Source organism: Oncorhynchus masou, chromosome 5, assembly GCF_036934945.1.
Source record: "Oncorhynchus masou masou isolate Uvic2021 chromosome 5, UVic_Omas_1.1, whole genome shotgun sequence".
In the NCBI taxonomy this organism is placed as follows: domain Eukaryota; kingdom Metazoa; phylum Chordata; class Actinopteri; order Salmoniformes; family Salmonidae; genus Oncorhynchus; species Oncorhynchus masou.
The window spans coordinates 57,654,158-57,678,179 of record NC_088216.1 but is presented as its reverse complement, the minus strand read 5'-3'; the positions used below and the strand labels follow the sequence as shown (position 1 = coordinate 57,678,179).

The 24,022-nt window shown below is 43.1% G+C and overlaps 1 protein-coding gene across 1 annotated transcript; it reads left to right on the top strand.

Annotated features, from left to right (window-relative positions):
* Positions 1-233: 233 nt before the first annotated feature.
* On the top strand, positions 234-23,675 carry LOC135539938 (ubiquitin carboxyl-terminal hydrolase 4-like). Its single transcript, XM_064966207.1, has 22 exons — positions 234-409; positions 4,818-4,945; positions 5,154-5,284; positions 5,362-5,488; positions 5,613-5,758; positions 6,122-6,183; positions 6,312-6,455; positions 6,620-6,737; positions 6,809-6,982; positions 7,239-7,397; positions 7,481-7,705; positions 7,982-8,065; positions 9,060-9,154; positions 9,381-9,563; positions 10,143-10,363; positions 10,559-10,768; positions 10,949-11,019; positions 15,394-15,509; positions 15,673-15,822; positions 19,218-19,321; positions 19,808-19,896; positions 21,411-23,675. The coding sequence occupies exons 1-22, from the start codon at positions 258-260 to the stop codon at positions 21,537-21,539; spliced, it is 3,018 nt and encodes a 1,005-aa protein (XP_064822279.1). The 5' UTR covers positions 234-257; the 3' UTR covers positions 21,540-23,675.
* The last annotated feature ends 347 nt before the right edge of the window (positions 23,676-24,022 follow it).

Genomic DNA, 24,022 nt, shown 5'->3' with positions numbered 1-24,022 from the left:
AACGCTTTCAACATCTTGTTGAGTCCATGCCCATATGAATTGACTTCAAAAGGGGGGGACAACTCAATATTAGGAAGGTGTTTCTAATGTTTTGTACACTATTTCTCTATATAGGGTTAGATGGCGAAGCAATTTTGTGAAAGGCAGCAATATGCGACAAAGCGTCGAGCCTGCCGGAAAGCCACACGAAGACAAATTGGTACTCGTGCATCCGCGGTTCTTCTACCGCGCGTTCACGACTCTGGCTCACTTATTGCATGATGGCCGAGGGAGGCGGACCCGACTCGGGTAGTGCGGCAGACCCTGATCCGGAGCCGGTAGCCGCTCAAATACCGACACCTTCAACCGAAAGTCAAAAGCAGAGCATTGGAACACTTCTCAAAACAACTCTACGAAAGGGCGACGAGTGGTAATGTGTTTTGAATGTAACGTTAGCTCGCTAACCAATAATAGCTGCTATGCTAGCCAGCTATCTACTTTCAGTTCACGGGAACTGAAAGTAGCCAGCAATAGCATAGGCCCGTCATTAGACGGGTAAACCGGCTCCCATTGAACAGGAAATGGTTTGATTTGTTGGGCCAGGGCAGGAATGAACATGCTAACGTTAGTTACGTCTCCTCATCCGACAATATTTACTTTCTCGACCACTGCAACGTAGTAGTAGTAGTAGTAGTAGTAGTAGTAGTAGTAAATAGCTAAGGTTAGTTCACTAGCAAGCCACGGCATTGCGCAAGTTAGCCATGTCTGCTCACATTAGCTTACTAGCCGACTAACTAGCTACGACATGACGAGGTGTAGTCAAAGGCCCTTCTTCAATGCAATAAAGTGGAGTGACTGCGAATTAATGCTAGCTAGTTAGCTTGCTATCTTACTAGCTAGCTAATGCTTTGTCATTGGAACTGGATAACAACCAGCGACTGGCCCTGTCAGATTTCCAGGCAAAATATTTGCAACGTTTTAACTTTGGAAACTAAACTCTTTCCTGTATCTATTTTGCTAACGTTAGTTAGCAAAATCAGTACTGACTAACAAGGGAGTGGAAACAACCAATGGGCTCAGCAAGAGCTAGGCTAACCACAATGGCATTACAGTACCAAGTGTCTTGAGTTGAGAAAGTAGTCTGCCGGGTCATATAATGTTATGATGTTTACATCTAGCTAGATTAATTCACACAATGTTTCCTTGAGCTAAAAAAACCCCAATCATTTTAGTTGGGATTGATGACAAGTTTGATATGTTCCTGGGGCTAGACTCCAGACAACTTGCATTGTTTTGGCCTCCCATCCTGTCTGAACAGGGTAAAGTTAATGTCAGATGTGAATAAATTGGCAGCTATTGGCCTATGGCTATCTGACTGACTAGTTTGCTGACTCTAGACCTAATTTTGAACCCATCTGAGATGGGTATTATAAAGGCTTTAGTTGCAGTGCCTTGTATCGCATTTCGAGTAGCCTAGCTAATTTAGTCACTTGATCGTTTTTTCCTATTCTAAAAAGGGAGATACTTACAAATAAAGTTTCCCACTGCCTGAGCTTTGGACCATGTGAAATCCTGCTAACAAGTTTATGCAGTGGAAGATATTCTTATTTGAGATTGACATCCTTGCTCACTTTTACTGTATGTGGATGTGACCTAGAGCACAAGACAGTGTTGTTTTGAAAAAGATACACTTGACATGCAACAATTCCAAAGATTTCACTGAGTTCACAATAAGGAAATAAGTAAATTGAAATAAATTAATTGGGCCCTAGTCTTGTGTTTCACATGATTGGGATTACAGATATGCATCTGTTGGTCACAGATACCTTTAAAAAAGGTATGGGTGTGGATCAGAAAACAAGTCAGTATCTGGTGTGACCACCACTTGCCTCGGAGTGGGACACATCTCTATCACATAGAGTTGATCAGGCTGTTGATTATGGCCTGTGGAATGTTGTCCCACTCTACTATGGCTGCTCGAAGTTGCTGGATATTGGCATTAACTGGAGCATAATGTTGTATACGTTGATACAGAGCATGCCGAACATGCTCAATGGGTGACATGTCTGGTGATTATGGAGGAACTGGGATTTTCAGCTTCCAGGAATTGCGTACAGATCCTTGCAACATGGGGCTATGCATCATCATGCTGAAACATGAGGTGATGACGGTGGATGAATGGCACAACAATGGGCCTCGGGATCTCGTCACGGTATCGCTGTGCATTCAAATTGCCATTGATCAAATACAATTGTTTGTTGTCTGTAGTTTATGCCAGCCCATACCATAACCCCACTGCCACCATGGGGCACTCGGTTAACAACATTGACATCAGCAAACCACTCTACCACACGACGCCCTACACGATGTCTGCCAGCTGCCCTGTACAGTTGAAACCAGGATTCATCCGTGAACAGCACATTTCTCCAGTGTTCCAGTGGCCATCGAAGGTGAGCATTTGCCCACTGAAGTCTGTTAGGATGCAGAACTGCAGTCTGGTAAGACCCTGGTGAGGACGGCGAGCATGCAGATGAGCTTCCCTGAGGCGGTTTCTGACAGTTTGTGCAGAAATTCTATAGATGTGCCAACCCACAGTTTCATCAGCTGTCCGGGTGGCTGGTCTCAGATGATCCTGCAGGTGAAGAAGCCCCATGTGGAGCATGTGGAGGTCCTGTGAGGCCGGTTGGACGCACTGCCAAATTCTCTAAAATGGTGTTGGAGGCGGCTAATGGTAGAGAAATGAACATTCAATTCTGTCTACAGCTCTGGTGGATATTCCTGTAGTCTGCATGCCAATTGCATGCTCCTTCAAAGCTTGGGACAGCTGTGGCATTGTGTTGTGACAACTGCACATTTTAGTGGCCTTTTATTGTCCCCAGTACAAGGTGCACCTGTGTAATGGTCATGCTGCTTAATCAGCCTCTTAATATGCCACACCTGTCCAGTGGATGGATCATTTTGGCAAAGGATTAATGCTCACTAACAGGGATGTGAACAAATTTAAATTTGTGCACAATATTTGGTGTGTATGGAACATTTCTGGGATCATTTATTTCAGCTCATGAAACATGACACCAACAATGTTATACATGCATGTTGCATTTTATATTTTTGTTAAGTGTATAGTGCCAGTCAAAAGTTTGGACACATACTCATTCCATGGTTTTTCTTTATTTGTACTCTTTTCTACATGTTTTCAAGATATTAAAACTATGAAATCACACATGGAATCATGTAGTAATCGATTTTTTTTAATCAAATCAAAATATATTTGACATTATTCAAAGTAGCCACCCTTTCCTTTGACAGCTTTGCACATGTTTGGCATTCTCTCAACCAGCTTCATGAGGTAGTCACCTGGAATGCATTTCAATTAACAGGTGTGCCTTGTTTAAAAGTTAATTTGTGGAATTTCTTCCCTTAATGCGTTTTAGCCAATCAGTTGTATTGTGACAAGGTAGGGGTGGTATACAGAAGATATCCCTATTTGGTAAAAGGCCAAGTCCATATTATGACAAGAATAGCTCAAATAAGCTAAGAGAAATGACAGTCCATTACTTTAAGACCATGAAGATAAGTCAATGCCGAAAATTTCAAGAACTGAAAGTTTTTTCAAGTGCAGTTGTTCAAAAACCATCAAGCGCTATGATGACAGGCTCTCATGAGGACCACCACAGGAAAGGAAGACCCAGAGTTACCTCTGCTGCAGAGGATAAGATCATCAGAATTAACTGCACCTCAGATTGCAGCCCAAGTAAATGCTTCACAGAGTTCAAGTAACAGACACATCAACGTGAATCAGGCCTTCATGGTCGAATTGCTGCAAAGAAACCACTACTGAAGGACACCAATAAGAAGAGACTTGCTTTTGGGCAAAGAAGCACGGGCAATGGACATTAGACCGGTGGAAATCTGTTCTTTTGTCTGATGAGTCCAAATGTGTGATTTCTTTTTTTTGGTTCCAACTGCTGTGTATTGGTTTGGGATGAGTTGGACTGCAGAGTGAAGGAAAAGCAGCCAACAAGTGCTCAGCATATGTGGGAACTCCTTCGAGACTGTTGGAAAAGCATTCCAGGCAAAGCTGGTTGAGAGAATGCTAAGTGTGCAACGCTGTCATCTAGGCAAAGGGTGGATACTTTGAAGAATCGAAAAATAAATGTTGATTTGTTTAACACTTTTTTTGGTTACTACATGATTCCATATGTGTTTCATAGTTTTGATGTCTACACTATTATTCTACAGCATAAAAATAAAGGAAACCCTTGAGTGTAAAAATAAAAGGGACCCTTGGTTCCTCTCTAGGTTTCTTCCTAGGTTCTGGCCTTTTCTAGGGAGTTGTTCCTTGCCACTGTGCTTCTGCATTGCTTGCTGTTTGGGGTTTTAGGCTGGGTTTCTGTACAGCACTTTGTGACATTGGCTAATGTAGAAAAGGGCTTTCTAAAGAAATTTGATTGAAGGAGTAGGTTTGTCAACTTTTGACTGGTACTGTATGTTGACAGATGGAGAAATACTCCAAATAAGTGAATACTAGACATGAATACTAACATTGTTAGACATAATGTAGGAACTAGTGGAACAAGTTGTCTGCATGCAAGTTCCTTTTGTAGCTCAGTTGACCGAGCATGGTGCTGGTAACGCTAGAGTAGTTGGTTTGATTCCCGTGACCACTCATACATAAAATATGTGCACACATACATAAGTCACTTTGGATTAAAGTGTCTGCTAAATGGCATTTATATATTATTACTTTTACCCTTGTGTGATATTTATTTTAACCTGCAAGTTGTCAGCCTCATTCCTCGCAATACAGTATCTTACCAAGGCACTACTTTTTGCAGGTTTCTGATTGATAGCAGGTGGTTTAAGCAGTGGAAGAAGTATGTGGGATTTGACAGCTGGGATATGTACAATGTTGGAGAGCACAGTCTCTATCCTGGTCCTGTTGACAACTCAGGCCTGTTCTCAGGTAATGCAGGCATCATATTCACTGACACATTCTTCACAGCCTTACACCATGTGAAATGTTGTATCTTAATCTGTGAAGTATGCCAATGTGTTTTCTTCTGTCTCTGCTGTGAGCATGATTCTACACAACTAGTTATAAACAAGCACTCAATACTTGCTCGCTCTAAATACTTGATGTCATAACTTACCTTTACTCTATTTCTTCTCAGACCATGAGACCCAGATCTTGAAGGAGCACCTTATAGATGAGCTGGACTATGTCCTTGTGCCCACTGAGGCGTGGAACAAGCTTGTCTGCTGGTATGGTTGCCTTGAGGGCCAGCGGCCCATCGTCAGAAAGGTGATGCTATGAATTTATTTTAAAAAATTCACCCTTTTCCTTTAGTCTCTCTCTAACCTTGCTCTTTCTCTCCGTAGGTGGTTGAACACGGCATGTTTGTCAAGCACTGTAAAGTGGAGGTCTATCTGTTGGAGCTCAACTTGTGTGAGAATGACAACATGGACAATGTGATCACACGTCATTTCAGCAAAGCTGACACTATAGGTAAAGGAGGTTTACTGTACTGTGGGCCAGAGAGCAAACTGACGCGTGAACTAACTAGATATGTATCATTTTCAGCCACTTCTGACTTTTGATTAGCTAAATATTTTGTGTGTACCCTGTCCAGACACCATAGAGAAGGAGATGCGGTCGCTATTTGAGATCCCAACAGGGAAGGAGATTCGACTATGGAACAAATACATGAGCAACACATACGAGCAGCTGAACAAGCCAGACAGCACCGTGCAGGATGCTGGTCTCTTCCAAGGCCAGGTATAGAACTATCTCTATCCCAACACCCCACTTCAGCTCACTCACTCCTAGGCCACACACAGCTCGACCCTTTGACCACTGGCTCTGTTTTCATTGGGCACACAGTACAGGGGTTTCACTATAATTATTGTTTAAGGGAAGCTGCAATGGTGTCACGTTTGTATACTTAATCACTTATATTATCAGTTGTTCCTCCCAATAGTTGAAATTGTAGCTACGTTTGAATACCATTAGTTCCATTAGGGAGCTTACATACGTTTAATTATGTAAGTTTACGAGATCAGGAAGATTGTATGAGACTAGCTGGGTTCAGCTGAGGTTAGTTTTTGTGGCACGGCTCTCACTGGCTTGTTTCCCACACAGGTGCTCGTGATCGAACGCAAGAATGAGGACGGCACGTGGCCCAGACAAGCCTCCCATCCAAAGTAAGTTAATCGGTCTATGGTTACCCTTGCTCTGTTCTAGGACTTTGTGGCAATTAGTACATTTCGATTAGAATGGCTTATGTTCGACATGTCTGGTTGTGCAAAATGTCTATGTTCCTGTTATTCAGATCTAGTACGGCCACATCCAGGAATTTCACTACCTCCCCAAAGCTCTCCTCCAACTCGTCAGCAACCATCTCCTCAACAATAACTAATGGGGACAGCAGCAACTCTGGCAGTACACTGAACAACAGCACCTCCTCTGGCAATAGGCAAGCACACTGGGATTTTGTCACTATGACACAATATGCAAAGTACTTGGATATCACTAGTTAGTCAGACCAGCTCAATGGAGTAACATTTATGTTTAGGAAGATTTATGCAGTCTGTTGATGTTTGATCTGTTACACTGGACTCAACTTTACTCTTTCTACAGATTGGGAGGTTACAACTCATACAGCTCATCCTACAACTACAGAGAGTCACCATCCCAACCTGGCCTTTGTGGTCTCAGTAACCTAGGCAACACCTGCTTCATGAACTCTGCCCTCCAGGTACCACTCACTCACTCACTCACACTTTGAACTGATATTTCTCTCTTACTCACCTCACTGTTTTGTTGCAGTGCCTGAGCAACGCGTCCCCTCTCACGGAATACTTCCTAGATGACCAGTATGAGGCGGAAATCAACCGGGAGAATCCATTAGGAATGAGGGGGGAGATTGCAGAGTCCTACGCAGACCTGGTCAAGCAGATGTGGCTCAGCCGCAGCAGCTACGTGGCCCCCCGCACCTTTAAAGTAAACCGCGCCACTGACACAGAGGACTGAATTTCTATAGGCTACTGTGATTGTTGTTGTCTTATAGTGCACCTTCCTCACCCTCTTTTTGACCAGAAGATTTCTCCAATCAAACTCTATGGAGTTTCTCAGTCAGTTACTGACTGACACACTCATGCAGATAGAGCATTGAACTGTCACAATTACTTTAATACATGCGTGATTGACAAGCTGCACAGTCTTCTAACCGCCACCCTGTGTTCCCCTTATATCCCAGACCCAAGTGGGCCGCTTCGCCCCCCAGTTTTCAGGGTACCAGCAGCAGGACTCCCAGGAGCTGCTGGCCTTCCTGATGGATGGGCTTCACGAAGACCTGAACCGCGTTAAAAAGAAGCCTTACCTGGCCCTGCAGGATGCAGGGGGCCGGAAAGACGAGGTACACACACACACACACACACACACGCACACACTGCAACATATCACCTCTTTACAAATTAGTTTTCTTCTGCTGTGTAACAGATTGTAGCAAAGGAAGCCTGGACTAACCATCGCCTGCGCAATGACTCCATCATCGTGGACATATTCCATGGCCTGTTCAAATCCACACTGGTGTGTCCAGAGTGTGCCAAGGTCTCTGTGACCTTTGACCCATTTTGCTACCTCACACTGCCTCTGCCCATGAAGAAGGACCGCACCATGGAAGTGTTCTTGGTCCGCATCGATCCCCAGTCCAGACCTACGCAGGTAACACACACTGGATGGGCACTGTTTTTACCCCTCCATGGAGATAGACACTGTTGTCATAATAACAATATTGCGTTGTCTGCAATGTAAATCAAACATTTGCATACCAGACCAGTCTCAACGGGGACCTAGAAACTGAGTGGTCTTTGTACATGCTGCTGTGCTGTTTTCGATTTCAGAGTTGGCCACGGTTCACCTACTGAGGTCTTAACATCCATGTAGACAGAAGTAAAAATATCTCTTCTCTCCCTGTGCGTCTCTCCTTGTCTTCCCCAGTACCGTGTGGTTGTCCCCAAGCTTGGCTCAGTGACAGACCTGTGCAGCGCCTTGTCCCGGCTCTCTGGAATCCCTGCTGAGAATGTGAGAGCTGATTAAGGGGCCATTTTACTTTTGGACTCTATTTTTATAGCATGCTCATGGTGACATTTTGTTCAGGACTTGATAAGATTTAAATAAATGTGTAGGTAATTTAATACTTTATAAAGTTTTTTTTGTGAGACTATCTTCGGTTGAGGGTTAACGTTTTGCCCAACTGACCGGTCTGATAAAGTGACTCCAGTTGAGAGAACCATAAATCAGGGATCCCCAATAGGTGGCCCGCGGGCCAAATTCGGCTCACAGGTGATTTATTTTGAAATTTATGGGAAAACAACATTTTTTTTTTTTTTTACCCCTTTTTCTCCCCAATTTCGTGGTATCCAATTGTTGTAGTAGCTACTGTCTTGTCTCATCGCTACAACTCCCGTACGGGCTCGGGAGAGACGAAGGTTGAAAGTCATGCGTCCTCCGATACACAACCCAACCAGCCGCACTGCTTCTTAACACAGCGCACATCCAACCCGGAAGTCAGCCGCACCAATGTGCCGGAGGAAACACTGTGTACCTGGCAACCTTGGTTAGCGCGCACTGCGCCCGTCCCGCCACATTGTGCGTCGCCCCACGGACCTCCCGGTCGCGGCCGGTTACGACAGAGCCTGGGCGCGAACCCAGAGTCTCTGATGGCACAGCTGGCGCTGCAGTACAGCGCCCTTAACCACTGCGCCGGCCAGGAAAACAACATTGATTAATAAAAAGATCCCCAGAATGAGCTCAAAGGGATTTTAATTTAGAAAATCTATTCTCAATTATTCCCACTCATGACTGGAGGCATATGTGATCGCATCCAATTGGAAGGTTTGAAATGATTACGTTTTTGTCATACTATATCTGTTTGGGATTCTTGCGGTCAATTTGCAGTGTACAAATAATTTATAACTACGTTCTGGGCCCCTGACCATCTGCTCAAGGAAAAATCATCCCATGGCTGAATGTAATTGGGGACCCCGGACAAAAATGTTTCATCCTGTCCTCCTAGATGGTGGTGGCAGATGTTTACAATCACCGGTTCCACAAGATCTACAGACGAGATGATGGCCTCAACCAAATCATGGAGAAGGATGACATCTTTGTGTAAGTCTTGTCCCTTCTCTTGCACTGGAAGATAACATATTGAACAGTGGTTGATGTCTGCGCATACCCAGTCACTTTGTTAGCCAAGAGTTTCTAGAATAACTACACAGTAAACACTACAAATACTCAACATATACAAGATGTTGAAAAATGATTTTTTTAAATGTTTTTTTTACAAAAACACCTCCGTTATGCTACTGTATTATTCTCCATGTTTGTGGTCCAGGTATGAGGTGGCGGAGGAGGATGCGGAGAGTATGAACCTGCCTGTGTACTTCAGGGAGCGCCACTCCAAGCACACAGGAGGCTCCACAGGCACCATGCTGTTTGGCCAGCCCCTGCTCATCACTGTGCCCCGGCAGAACCTGGCTGCTGACATGCTCTACGAGAAGGTGCTGGAGAGGATTGGGTGGGTACAGTGTCTGTGGGCCTGCTTTTGTTTCTACTTGTGATCATATGTACAGTATGCCCCACACAGACTTGAGATATTTAACATGTAGTTATGTGCGGAATGTGAGCTTTGCACATGTGGCAAAACATTAAAGGCCCAGTGCAGTCGATTCTATTATGTATAATATTGTACAACAGCTGATGAAACTAACACTGTGAAAGTGTGACAATTTTATCAATGTTATTCCTGATAGTTGTTGGTTGAACATACAATCTACATAGGACCTTCTAATCAGTAGGTTTGCATGGGCGGGAGTTTTGGCTTTCCATGGTAACATCACCATGTGGTAAATTGGTTAATATATCAATAAGAGTTCAAACCTCTATGCCAACAACGGCTGGTTTTCAGGTTCCACCTCCCCTCTGACTACTTCCAAAATTCTTGCTTGAGAAATACTTTTTACTTTTGCCCATTTTAATGGATATCTATTCTAGTAATGTACTTAATTGCTACCCCAAAAGTATTTTATATTGATATAAAAATGGATGCATTGGGCCTTTAAAATGTACAATATTGACAAACTTTCTCCCAACCCAGGCGCTACGTGACGCGCTCTCAAAGCTCCATCGGTGATGGGAGGGCCTCAGCCTCTGCCTCCTCCGCCAGCTGCAGCCAGGCAGCAGAGTGCTCAGCAACATCCTCCAATCGCAACGCTGCAGCGAGTGGGAGTGGTAGCCCCCTGTCAGACGGGGCATCCTGCAGCTCCAGCAACAGCAGCAACCACTCAGGAACCTCCAACGGGAACGGGGTGTGTGAAGGTAAGCAACAACACGGACTGTCTTAAGGCAGCAAAGTTTCTTACATCTCGTACACCTATTAGTTTCTTTATTATGTTATTTATTGTTTATTATCTTATGAATGTGTACCAAGCACATTTTAGTTTTGCATTCATGTACATGTGCCCTATTTCATTCCCATGGTCTGACATGGCTTGTGTGATTTCCAACTTCCAGGTGAGGAGGAGGCCATGGATCAACAGGTGAGTCCGGAGCCAGAGAACGGACAGTCAGAGGAGGAGGACGCCTCAGACCTGGAGAATGGCCCTAAAACCAAGCCGTGCTCCAGCACCCCGCCCAAACTGTTCTCCTTCAGCATGGTCAACTCTTACGGAACGGCCAACATCAGTCCACTGCCTTGCGACGGAAACATCCTCAAACTAAATAGTTAGTATTTAGTCTCTCATTTAACTTTTGAGTGCTTCAACCAGTTTACAAAACGTCTTGGAAAGAAAAGTTGAAACTTGTTTTTCAGAAGTCCCAGGTGATTTACAATGTTTCTTGAATTAGAGAACCAGCTTTAGATGCGAGTTGCAAGCTGACCAAAGCACCTTATCTCCCCCGTAGCACATTCCACAGTGGCGATCGACTGGGACTCGGACTCAAAAAAACTGTGTTATGACGATCAGGAAGCAGAGGTCAGTACACTTTCAGTTGACTTGATTGGGTGGACCCAAAGCCCTTCTTGGCAGAGTTAGAGTTTGAAAAATTATACCATAATTGCCAATACAAAAAACCATTGTGGACCACTCCTATTGAGTTTTGAGACACTAAAAACAATGATAGTCAAACATGGTACAGTATTTCCTTTGGCGTCATCGATAATACATTACATAATCCATTAAGGGTTGCATTAGCTGTCAGAAATCTGCCTTTACAATACGCAGACATCAATAAATCTGCGTTTATTGAAAGTAGTGTTTATTTTATTTTTTTCAATAAATAATAAATAAATAAGAGGTGTGCCACGACAGTTTAGTACAACATCAGATGTCAACAGACAAAGAAGTGCAAACGCTATTTTGCTAGCAGCCACAAGTAAATTAGCTCACAATGAAAGACAGAATGTAGCCAGCGACATTTCCTAATGTTTGTTTGAAGTTCATCTCGCATTTGTACTTTCTATCGGACAAAAACTACACCAGAGAGAAGTAGCCTACACGTCAGTCAGAGCGCTGTCTGGTGATGCAATGAAGAGAGCAAATACACTCCATGACCAAAAGTATGTGGACAACTGCTTGTCGAACATCATTCCAAAATCATGGTAATTAATATGGAGTTGGTACCCCCTTTGCTGCTACATCAGCCTCTACTCTTCTGGGAAGGCAACTAGATGTTGCAACATTGCTGCAGAGACTTGCTTCCATTTAGCCACAAGCTTTAGTGAGGTCCAGCGCTGATGTTGTGCGATTAAGCCTGGCTCACAGTCGGCATTCCAATTCATCCCAAAGATGTTCGATGGGGTTGAGGTCAGGGCTCTGTGCAGGCCAGTCAAGTTCTTCCACCATGATCTCGACAAACCATTTCTCTATGGACCTCGCTTTGTTTACTGGGACATTGTCATGCAGGAAAGGGCCTTCCCCCAAACTGTTGCCGCAAAGTTGGAAGCACAGAATCGTCTAGAATGTCATTGTATACTGTAGCGTGAAGATTTCCCTTCACTGGAACTAAGAGGCCTAGCTCAAACAATTAAAAACAGCCACAGACTATTATTCTTTGGGGCAGGTAGCGTTCTCCTGGCATCCTCCAAACCCAGATTCTTCCGTCAGACTGACAGATGGTGAAGCGTGATTCCTCACTGCAGCGAATGCGTTTCCTCTGCTCCAGAGTCCAATGGCGGCGAGCTTTTAACCACGAGCTGACGCTTGGCATTGTGCATTTTAGGATTGTGTGCGGCTGCTCGGCCATGGTAACCCATTTCATGAAGCTCCTGACAAACAGTTCTTGTGCTGACGATGCTTCCCAGAGGCAATTTGGAACCCGGTAGAGTGTTGCAACCAAGGACAGACGATTCCTACGTACTTCAGCACTCTGCAGTCCTGTTCTATGAGCGTGTGTGGCCTATCACTTCGCGGCTGAGCCATTGTTGCTCTTAGACGTTTCCACTTGCTCCGTTCATCTTTCCCTAGATCCTCCCAGTCCCTGCTGCTGAAAAACAGCATGATCCTGCCACCACCGTGCTTCACCATAGGGATGATGCCAGGTTTCCTTCAGATGTGACGCTTGGCATTCAGACCAAGAGTTCAATCTTGGTTTCATCAGACCAGATTATCTTGTTTCTTATGGTCAGTTTTCTTTGAGCCTTTTGGCCAGCACCAAGCGGGCTGTCATGTGCCTTTTACTGAGGAGTGGCATCCATCTGGCCACTACCATAACAGCCTGATTTGGTGGAGTGATACAGTGATTGTTCTGGAAGGTTCTCCCATCTCCACAGAGGAACTCCGGAGCTTTGTCAGAGTGACCATCGAGTACCTCCCTGACCAAGGCCCTTCTCCCCCGATTGCTCAGTTTGGCTGGGCGGCCGGCCCGGCTCTAGGAAGAGTCTTGGTGGTTCCAAACTTCTTTCATTTAAGAATGATGGAGGGTGGCCAGTATGTTCTTGGGGATCTTCAATGCTGCAGACATTTCTTTGGTACCCTTCCCCAGATCTGTGCCTCGACACTCCTGTCTCAGAGCTCTACGGACAATTCCTTTGACCTCGTGGCTTGGTTTTTGCTTTGACATGCACTGTCAACTGTGGGACCTTACATAGACAGGTGTGTGCCTTTCCAAATCATGTCCAATCAATTGAATTTACCACAGGTAGATTCCAAACAAGTTGTAGAAACATCTCAAGATTGATTAATGGAAACAGGATGCACCTGAGCACAATTTTGAGTCTCAGAGCACCTAGGTAAATATGTTAATTCTGTTATTTTAATACATTTGTAGAATTGTACAACTGTTTTCACTTTCATTATGGGGTATTGTCTGTAGATAATTGTTTTATTTAATTAATTTTAGAATAAGGCTGTAACCTAACATTGGAAAATGTTAAGGGGTCTTTCTGGATGCAGTGTGTGTCTAGTGTATATTTCATCTGAGTGAAGCTAAATTCCTCCATTTACATTAATGATTTGAAGTGAACCTGAAGCCAAGCAGAGTTTGCAAAACGCTTCATTTTAACTTTCCTTTTCTGTATGAAAAATGCGGAATCCTGCATTATCACGACCCTTGATTATTGGTGTCAGTTATTATACACAGAACAAAAATCTATATGTAAAGTGTTGGTCCCATTTGCGATGAGCTGAAGTAAAAGATCCCAGAAATGTTCCATATGCACAAACATATTTCTCTAAAATGTTGTTCACAGATTTGTTTACATCCCGGTTTGTGAACATTTCTCCTTTGCCAAAATAATCCATCCACCGGACAGGTGTGGCATATCAAGAAGCTGATTAAACAGCATGATCATTACACTGGTGCACCTTGTGCTGGGGACAATAAAAGGACACTCTAAAATGCGCTGTTTTGTCCTACAACACAATGAAACGGATGTCTCAATTTTGAGGGAGCGTGGACTTGGCATGCTGACTGCAGAAATGTTCACCAGAGCTGTTGCCAGAGAATGGAATGTTAATTTCTATACCTTAAGCCAACTCCAACGTCAATTTAGGGAATTTGGCAGTACGTCCAACCGGCCTCAACCGCAGACCATGTGTAACCACGCCAGCCTTGGACCTCCACATCCGGCTTCTTCACCTGTGGGTTTGTCTGGGACCATCCACTTGGACAGCTGATTTAACTGGGTTTGCACAACCAAAGAACTTCTGTCAAACTGTTTCAGGGAAGCTCATCTACGTGCTTGTCGTTCTCACCTGGGTCTTGACATGACTGCAATTTGGAATCGTAACAGACTTCAGTGGGAAAATGCTCACCTTCGATTGCCACTGGCATGCTGGAGAAGTGTACTCTTCGTGGTAGTGGCCTATAGTATGGATAGGCATAAGCTACAGACAACGAGCACAATTGCATTTTATCAATGGCCCATTGTTGTAGTGTTCATCCGCCACCATCACCTCATGTTTCAACATGATAATTCACAGCCCCATGTCGCAAGGATTTGTACACAATTCCTGGAAGCACAATTTACTGTCACCCATTGAGCATGTTTGGGATGCTCTGGATTGACGTGTATGAAAACCTTCTCTACCTTCTTGCCCTTTGCTGTTGTATGTACCAAATAATGTTTGTACCGTGTGTTGCTGCCTTGCTAGGTTGTCTTAGGCCTCTCTTTATGTAGTGTTCTCTCTCTTGACATGTGTGCTTTGTCCTATATTTTTATTTTTATCCCAGCCCCCGTACCCACAGGAGACATTTTTGGTAGACCATCATTGTAAATAAGAATTTATTAACGGACTTGTGTGGTTAAATAAAAAGCATGTTCCAGGTCCGACCAATATCCAGCAACTAATCCAAGCAATTGAAAAGGAGTGGGAGAACATTACTCAGGCCACTATCAACAGCCTGATCAACTCTATGCAAAGCACTGCATGAGGCAAATGTTGGTCACACCAGATACTGACTGGTTTTGTGATCCACGCCATTATTATTATTATTATTATTATTATTTGTTTTTTTGTTTTTTTAAGCAATCGGACCAACAGATGCATGTCTGTATTCCCAGTTGTGTGAAATCCAAAGATTAGGGCCTAATGAATGCATTTCAATTGACTGATTTCCTTATGTGAACTGTAAACAGTAAAATCTTTTAAATTGTTACATTTTATATGTTTGTTCAGTGTACATTCATCTATACACATATATGCATAAACAAAACTGTACAGTAGATAAAATAAGGCACTAATAAAGAAACGTCTCTGTTGGAGGATAAGGTGGCAGGCTTTGGCATTTTACATTGTTACCTGAAAAAAAAAAAAGCCCACCATTTAATTATTTCATAGGATGTGTACCTGGCTATGTCTATACGGTGTGTATGCCTGTGACTCAGTCCTGTATCCTCTGTACTGTAGGCATATGAGAAGCATGAAAGCATGCTCCAGGCCCCGAAGAAGAAGGCCACGGTGGCTCTGAGGGAATGCATTGAGCTCTTCACTACCATGGAGACACTAGGAGAGCACGACCCATGGTGAGACCCACCATCACTACAGCACTGTCTTACAGGCTCAACAAGATACACTAGTCCATAGCACTCTACTCCCGACGCTGTTGAAACCACTACGCTCTGTGGTGAATTTTAATGCTGTTTTTATGTTCTACTGAAATCAATGATTCTTCACTTGTTCACACAGGTATTGCCCCACCTGTAAGAAGCACCAACAGGCCACGAAGAAGTTTGACTTGTGGTCTTTGCCTCGCATCCTGGTGGTCCACCTGAAGCGTTTTTCCTACAATCGCTGCTGGAGGGACAAGCTGGACACGGTGGTGGACTTCCCTGTCAGGTACAGACCGCACAATGCCAAGAGGTGGAACAGTTCGGACTGACATGGGTCCTTTTTGTATTTATTTTATCAACAATGATTCACATTGAGATGGACATTGTCTATACTCTTTATTCTTTGTATTTTGAGAGGTCAAACAATGAAAGCATCCTTTTGTTTTGTCGTCAACTTTTCTGGACCCAAGGAATTGACACAGCTTTACACTAGATGGTGCTGGTTTGCTAGATTTAGAGAAACCCTGGTTTGCTGTGTATTGGCCAATGAGGCATAGAAGAAGCAGTCCTCCATAGGAATAAATGGAATTCTACAGTATTTCAATTAAATGTTTCAACGACAAAATTACATGGATTTAAGATTTTTTATTTTATTTTGTTTAGCTCACATAGTATAAGTAAAACATATGCATTAAGGTGTCTAATAGTCAGTGGCAAAAACAAATGTGGACTTTAATTAATGCATTTCTATAGCTTCCAAAATATATATTTTTTTTTTACAATTTGAGGGAGAGTGCCAAGATGGAGACGTGTTGCCATCCAAACAGCACCCCCTGAAATTAATCTAGTGTGTGAATGACCAGGTTAAGGAACGTTACTTTTAAATGTTAGTTACTAGTTACTTGTCCAGAATTGTTATCAGTAATGTCATTTTTGGGATTACCCAAACTCAGTTACATAATCTGATTACATTCAGTTACTTTTAGATTACATTTCTTCTAATGCCTTAAGGAGAAAGTATGTTACTAAAATGTACATACATAAATGTACGTACATACATACTAAAATGTATGTTACCAATTGAACAATATCTATTTATTTATCCTGTAATGTTAAAGTTTACATAGCTGACCTTATGCATGTTACATTTTACATACAAATTATATATATAATATTTTATGTCCATAAATGGATGTAGCAACTATAGATTGCCCCTTTAAGTCTATCAAGTGTGTATTTGAGCATGTGTCCATTAGGCCTATGGATTTATTATTTAATCAGCATTAATTAGATTGAGCAATATTAGCCCCACTTTTATTCCATAGACTGGGATCTGCACTATGCAGCTGTTGCAAGAGCGCATTTTTCACTGGCTGTTAACTCGTTGTGATTGATAGGGAGCTTAATTTTCTTGAATTAAACCATTATTGGGTTCAAATACACATTTAGATTTGTGAACAGCCATCCACAACAACCACAATCCGTAAGGCGCAAATATCTAAATGAGAGAGCAGTAGTGTGACTCACATCAATGCGCTATGTAGATATCAATAATAAGTGATCCGTATCGCTGTAGACTACACTGCTGTCGTCCTTACCTCCAAGCGTTTATTCAAGTTGGATAATCTTTGGATACCAACAGCAGTCGCACAATTGCACATAGCTTGGACTATAACATACCAAAGCCTATTCCTGCTCTTTTCTCGCTCAGGTGGAACAAACTTGTGCCTATTTTCAATGCTGATTTCAATGTCATTGAGAAACCGAGAAATGACAACAAAAAATTTGCAAACATCCTTTCTGAACTTAAAAGTAATCCTTGGAAGTAATCTAGTTTTTCAAAAGTATCTAATCTGATTACAGTATTTTTGCTGGTGATGTAACACATGAGTTACCCTTTTTTTTCTCTTTTCTTTTGTTGGTTGGTATCCCTTACTTCTCCCCAACCCTGTGTGTACACACAAGCACACACGTACAATACACAAGGCCTTTGTCCATTTGAGGAAGTCGTGGTCACATTTGAGTAGTCTCGACTGTCAGAGAAACTGACGTCAAGCTCCAACAGACAAAAATAGCATCTGTGGTATAGTTACATTGGGTAACAACTACACAAGGAATTTCACCATCACAAAAGGCTCTTTAAACTAAACCAGGGTCATTTGAATGTATTTTCCATTAGCAGAATACTCAGGTTATTCTCCAGGTTGCGACAAGAAGCCATTTGAATTAATGTTATATAAAAGCTACCTGTGTGGGGGTTGTCTGGCTGAATGCCCGGGAGCCTCCCTGTGCTGTGTACTCTGATCTCTACTGAGTCACATTATCCAGCAGGAACCAGGAAGCCAGGAATTAAATGTAACTGACCTAGACAAGCCCTGCAGCTTCCAAGAACCTGACTCATGCTTACTGAGGATGGTTGAGACCGACAAAGCCATCTATTGTACCTCACCTCTCGTACCAGTGTATCAGCTGAAGCGCTAGCTGACCACCATCCTCCACACTGGGTTCAGTGTTGATGACATGTCCAGTATAAACTGTAATTTTATTTAACTAGGCAGGTCAGTTAAGAACAAATTCTTATTTACAATGACAAAGCATCCACAACTGTAAGTAAGCGTGTCCATGATTTGAGTCTTTGAATGAAGAGATTGAGATAAAACTGTCCAGTTTGAGTGTTTTTTGCAGCTTGTTCCAGTTGTTAGCTGCAGCGAACTGAAAGGAGGAGCGACTCAGGGATGTGTGTGCTTTGGGGACCTTTAACAGAATGTGACTGGCAGAACGGGTGTTGTATGTGGAGGATGAGGGCTGCAGTAGATATCTCAGATAGGAGGGAGTGAGCCATAAGAGGGTTTTATAAATAAGCATCAACCAGTGGGTCTTGCGACGGGTATACAGAGATGACCAGTTTACAGAGGAGAAAAGAGTGCAGTGATGTGTCCTATAAGGAGCATTGGTGGCACATCTGATGACCGACTGGTGAGGAAAATCTAGCCGCTCGAGAGCACCCCTATCTGCCGATCTATAAATGATGTCTCCGTAATCTACCATGGGTAGGATGGTCATCTTAATCAGGGTTAGTTTGGCAGCTGGGGTGAAAGAGGAGCGATTACGATAGAGGAAACCAAGTCTAGATTTAACTTTAGTCTGCAGCTTTGATATGTGCTGAGAGAAAGACCGTGTACTGTCTAGCCATACTCCCAAGTACTCTAAACCCTCAGAGGTAGTAAACACACCTGTGGGGAGAGAGGCATTCTTCTTACCAAACCACATGACCTTTGTTTTGGAGGTGTTCAGAACAAGATTAAGGGTAGAGAAAGCTTGTTGGACACTAAGAAAGCTTTGTTGTAGAGCATTTCATGCAACATCCAGGGAGGGGCCCGCTGAGTATGAGACTATCATCTGCATATAAATGGATGAGAGAATCAAGGGCAATGTTGACATCATTGAGGATCTTTAAAGTTGCAGTGACACATCCATAACCTGAGCGGAAACCAGATTGCATACCAGAAAGAATACTATAGACATCAAGAAAGCCAGTCAGTTGATGAATCACACTTGATAAAATTAACATGGTTTTCTGTACAGCCCTGTGTTTGTGTGTTTAGCTGTCAGTCCAAGTCATTGTGTGTATGTAATGGGTAGTAGTAGGTTTTGCTAATGACGTCTTCTCTCTCCACACAGGGACCTGAACATGTCTGAGTTTGTGTGTGACCCAAAGGCCGGACCCTATGTTTATGACCTAATTGCTGTCTCCAACCACTATGGAGGAATGGGAGGAGGCCACTGTGAGTAAGGGTTGCTTCTGCCAGTAACACCCAGGTCTATCCTTAATGCAGACTCTCAGACCTAGATAATAACTTACACCAGGGTGTCCGTATTGTCTTAAAGGAATTTCTGATAAATAAAGGCCTTGATAAGCCTTGCTCATGGCGGCAGAATGGCAAGGTCCTGCCCTGCTATCTGCATAATACTATCTGCTGATAAAACTATTTGTTTTAGTACCTGGTAACCTGAAGCAGGTCAAATTTCAGTTGGCAAAACAGTCAGTGGTGTTTCGACTGTTGGTTCCCACTTACATGACATGAAGTGTGAACTTTATCAATTTCTATTTCCTCAAACCTTTTTCATGTATTTTGGCCAAGGTCTTGTTTGGTGGTGACTAACCAGGCCTGCTAGTGTTAACTAGTTCATCAGCTATTCATCCCAGCTCAACTTTAGACCTCCCTGACCATGTAGTTTTCTAATGTTCCTCCAATATCTTGTACCTTCAGACACAGCCTACGGCAAGAACAAAGCTGATGGGAAGTGGCATTACTTTGATGACAGTAGTGTATCGGCTGCCTCGGAGGATCAGATTGTGGTGAGTGAGCCACTTCAAACCTTCCGTTCATGTGTAACTGTATACAGTGCATTCGGAAAGTATTCAGACCCCTAGACTTATTCCACATGGTTACGTTACAGCCTTATTCTGAAATGGATTCAATCAATACTAATCCTCATCAGTCTACACACAATACCCCATAGTGACAAAGTGAAAACAGGTTAAGAAATGTTTGCATATGTTTTAAAAATTAAACAGAAATATAGGGGGATACCTATTCAGTTGAACAACTGAAATGTGTCATCCGCATTTAACCCAACCCCTTTAAATCAGGGGGGGGGGGGCTGCCTTTATTGACATCTACGTCATTGGCCCCCAGGGAACTACCTTGCTCAGGGGCAGAATGACAGATGTTGGCCTTGTCAGCACAATACCTTATTTACATAAGTATTCAGACCCTTTGCTATGAGACTTGAGCTTGGGTGCATCCTGTTTCCATTGATCATCCTTGATGTTTGTACAACTTGATTGGAATCCACCTGTGGTAAATTCAATTGATTGGACATGATTTGGAAAGGCACACACCCACAGTTGACAGTGCATGTCAGAGCAAAAACCAAGCCGTGAGGTCGAAGGAATTGTGCATAGAACTCCGAGACAGGATTGTGTGGAGGCACAGATCTGGGGAAGATACTCTGTTCTGATGATACCAAGATTGAACTCTTTGGCCTGAAAGCCAAGCGTTAACGTCTGGAGGAAACCTGACACCATCCCTACGGTGAAGCATGGTGGCAGCATCATGCAGTGGGGATGTTTTTCAGCGGCAGGGACTGGGAGACTAGTCAGGATCAAGGGAAAGACGAACGGAGCAAAGTACAGAAAGATCCTTGATGGAAACCTACTCCAGAGCGCTCAGGGCCTCAGACCGGGGCGGAGATTCACCTTCCACCAGGACAACGACTCTTAGCACACAGCCAAAGCAACGCAGGAGTGGCTTTGAGACAAGTCTGTCCTTGAGTGGCCCAGCCAGAGCCCGGACTTGAACCTGATCAAACATCTCTGGAGAGACCTGAAAATAGCTGTGCAGCACACTCCCCATCCAACCTGACAGAGCTTGAGGGGATCTGCAGGGAAGAATGGGAGAAAGTCCCCAAATACAGGTGTGCCAAGATTGTAGCTTCATACCCAAGAAGACTCGGCTGTAATAAAGGGTCTGAATATGTGTGTGTGTGTGTGTGTGTGTGTGTGTGTGTGTGTGTGTGTTACTTTTTAACCTGTTTTTGCTTTTTCATTATCTGATATTGATTTGGATTGATGGTTTTAGAATTAGGCTGAAACAAAATGTGAAAAAAGTCAAGTGGTCTGAATAGCCCTTGTTGTTTTTTGAAACGTTGGTTATAAACATTTCTGATGTGGGACTCGTTATTACCCTTAAAGCTATTTGTTCCATGTGTCCAATGTCAGCAGTGATGATGGCTCTCCATTGACTTCATGTCCTTTGGTGTTGAGTGTCAGTGTTGCTGTGGTGTAACACTGTCCCCTATCCCTTCCAGACAAAAGCAGCCTACGTGCTATTTTACCAACGCAGAGATGCGGGTGACGTCCCCGCCAAGCCTCCGCCCTCTTCCCCTCTAGGTGGCGCCACGGCCACCGCCGCCGACGATCACATGGATACCAACTGAGCAGCGCTGAAGCTCAAGGACACGCACTGAAGAAAAAAAACACACACTTTGTTGATGCACACACCAAGCTACTTCAGTGACATAAGACATCTGAGTCAATATTATTAACTCCCCCCAACCCAGCACCCCTTTTGTTTTTTTGTTTTGCTCATACATCGTCACCAAGAGCCAAAAGCCTTGTTAGATGCTTGACCCGAGAGACTTCCTCCCTGGAGCCGGTGGCCTGCTGATGTGTGAAATCAAGTTGATTAGTTTAAATAAATAAAGAGGAATATAAAAAGGCTTAGAATTCTCACTGGACGAACAGAATGTTAGAAGTGCACTAAAATGCATAAGTATTATTAACGCAAACTTTTCTGTTACCCACTAGAAAAGTCAAAAAATAAAAAAACAAAACAAATCCACATCTTGTTTCTACCAAAGCGTTCCAAGTTGTACATTCTAAAGAAATGTACCAACTGCATTGACAGACATGGGGGAAAGGGGAAACATGCTCTTGAGTTGTCTCTGATTTGTGTATGTGATGATAACCCTCCAGGGCAGGGGTGAATTTATGCAAATTTGTATTTAACATTGAGATGTACACATAATTCAACACATGACACTGATGGATCCTGTGACCTTCTGCCTCCTGTGAAGAATGGATCCAGTCAGAAAGGCACATTGGAGGTGTTCCATCTGCTACAGAAACACACACAGGCCCCTTCATTCTAGTCTGCCTCTGGGTTGGCCTGCAGGTCATTTCCACAGTATATGGTGTTCCCTTAAGGTCCTGTTTACTGTGCCTTGATGTATGCTGTGGCAGAAGCTTCATTTTCAGAGACGTGACTTCAGTCAGACCTTAGCGCCTGCTCTTTATGAAGCCAGGCATGCTAATGCTGTCTCGCTCATACCCCCCTTCCCCGTGCTCTATGAGATACGTCTCATCCTGCTAAAGATGTGCTGCTCCCCCTCGTTACACAAAAGAAACAGCGGCCTTTTTAATCCTGCAACCTGTTTTCAAAAAGGAAGTACTCTTAAGTTTTCCTTTAGTTGCATCTGGAATAATACATCTATGAATGACACGTGGCAAGGCCCTCACCACTCATACATTTCCAGATAATATGGCTGTACTTCCAAGCATATTAGATTGCTTACTGAATGGACCCTCTGACTGCCAGCTATGGCTTGTCCTTAGGCTACCTGTTCTGTGGTATTACAGTCCTGCATTGAAATCTGACATGTATGAAAGTGGTGCTAAATTTGAGACTTGAAATTATTGCTGTTCATGATAAGTCTCCAATCCATTGTCAAATATAATTTGGACAGCAATAACTTAAAGGCATCCTCAGTTTGCCTGCAGCCATGTTCTCCCACAATGGACTCTCAGACAACCAATCAGCTGTTTAAATAAAATATATAATTATGACATGACATCTTGCTCGTCAATGGATGGAAAAAGGACTCCTATAAATCGATATGCTTGTGTGCTGTCGGACTGGCGAGCTTCGTAGCTCTATATTCTTCACTGGGACATGTGTCCCATTAAATACTAGTCTTCAGTAACAGCTGCTCGGCTTGTGGGGGGCTGGTGACGGCAACACAATACATGTCAGGAACCAGTGCCTCTGATACCTTCTCCAGATTCAGCACCCTTCTGTTGAATTTCACTGTGTTGCTAAGTGTCTTGTAAAGGTTGATACAAGATATCAGTAACTACTTCATGGATGGATTTCCCCTAAGATAAATTCTAGCTCTGGCATTTGTCCTGTGCTTTTTCCATGTTGCACAAAAGCATGTAAATGTCTTATAGGACTGCAAATTATCTGTTTGCTGGTTGGTCCCTCTGTGATTATGCCCTCCTGAGATGATTACATGATTAATATAACCATATTTATGTCAATGAATAGAAAAGCTTTACACCATATGTCATATTCTATAGCAAGTGAAAAAGGCATCCAGCTGTCCAAAACAGATTGGATTAGTTGCTTTTCTTTACAATCCTCATGAGCAACTTAGCAATTTGAGCGTCAATATCTTGAATAGATGTAAATAATCACACTATTTCAAAAATAGGGACATAACTGTTGCAATATTTGTTTTTAATTGAGAATTATTTGGATTGGAAATACAATAAAGACTGGCAGCCAAAAAGGATATCTTGTTTGGACAAGTTGCTTTCCAGAAAAGAGGTATTGCAGACATTGCCTGAATGACTAGTTTATTACATAAGTTCCCACAATATCCTTAAGCCACGTCTTTAGGGATTCAACCTGAAATTGCATTAATTTCCTTTTTTTTTTACAGAATAACTTCCTTGAGTAGTTGAGAATGAAATCACTAAAATGGCATTCTAAGTGTGTAAGCAAATATTAGGCTATATCCTCTTTAGACCATGAACCCCTTCCCCCAGAATAGAACAGTACACATTTCAGAATAAAGCTGTTCAAAATGGTGCTAAATTGCTCAAAAAAATTCTATATTTACTGCCGGTTCACAGTCAC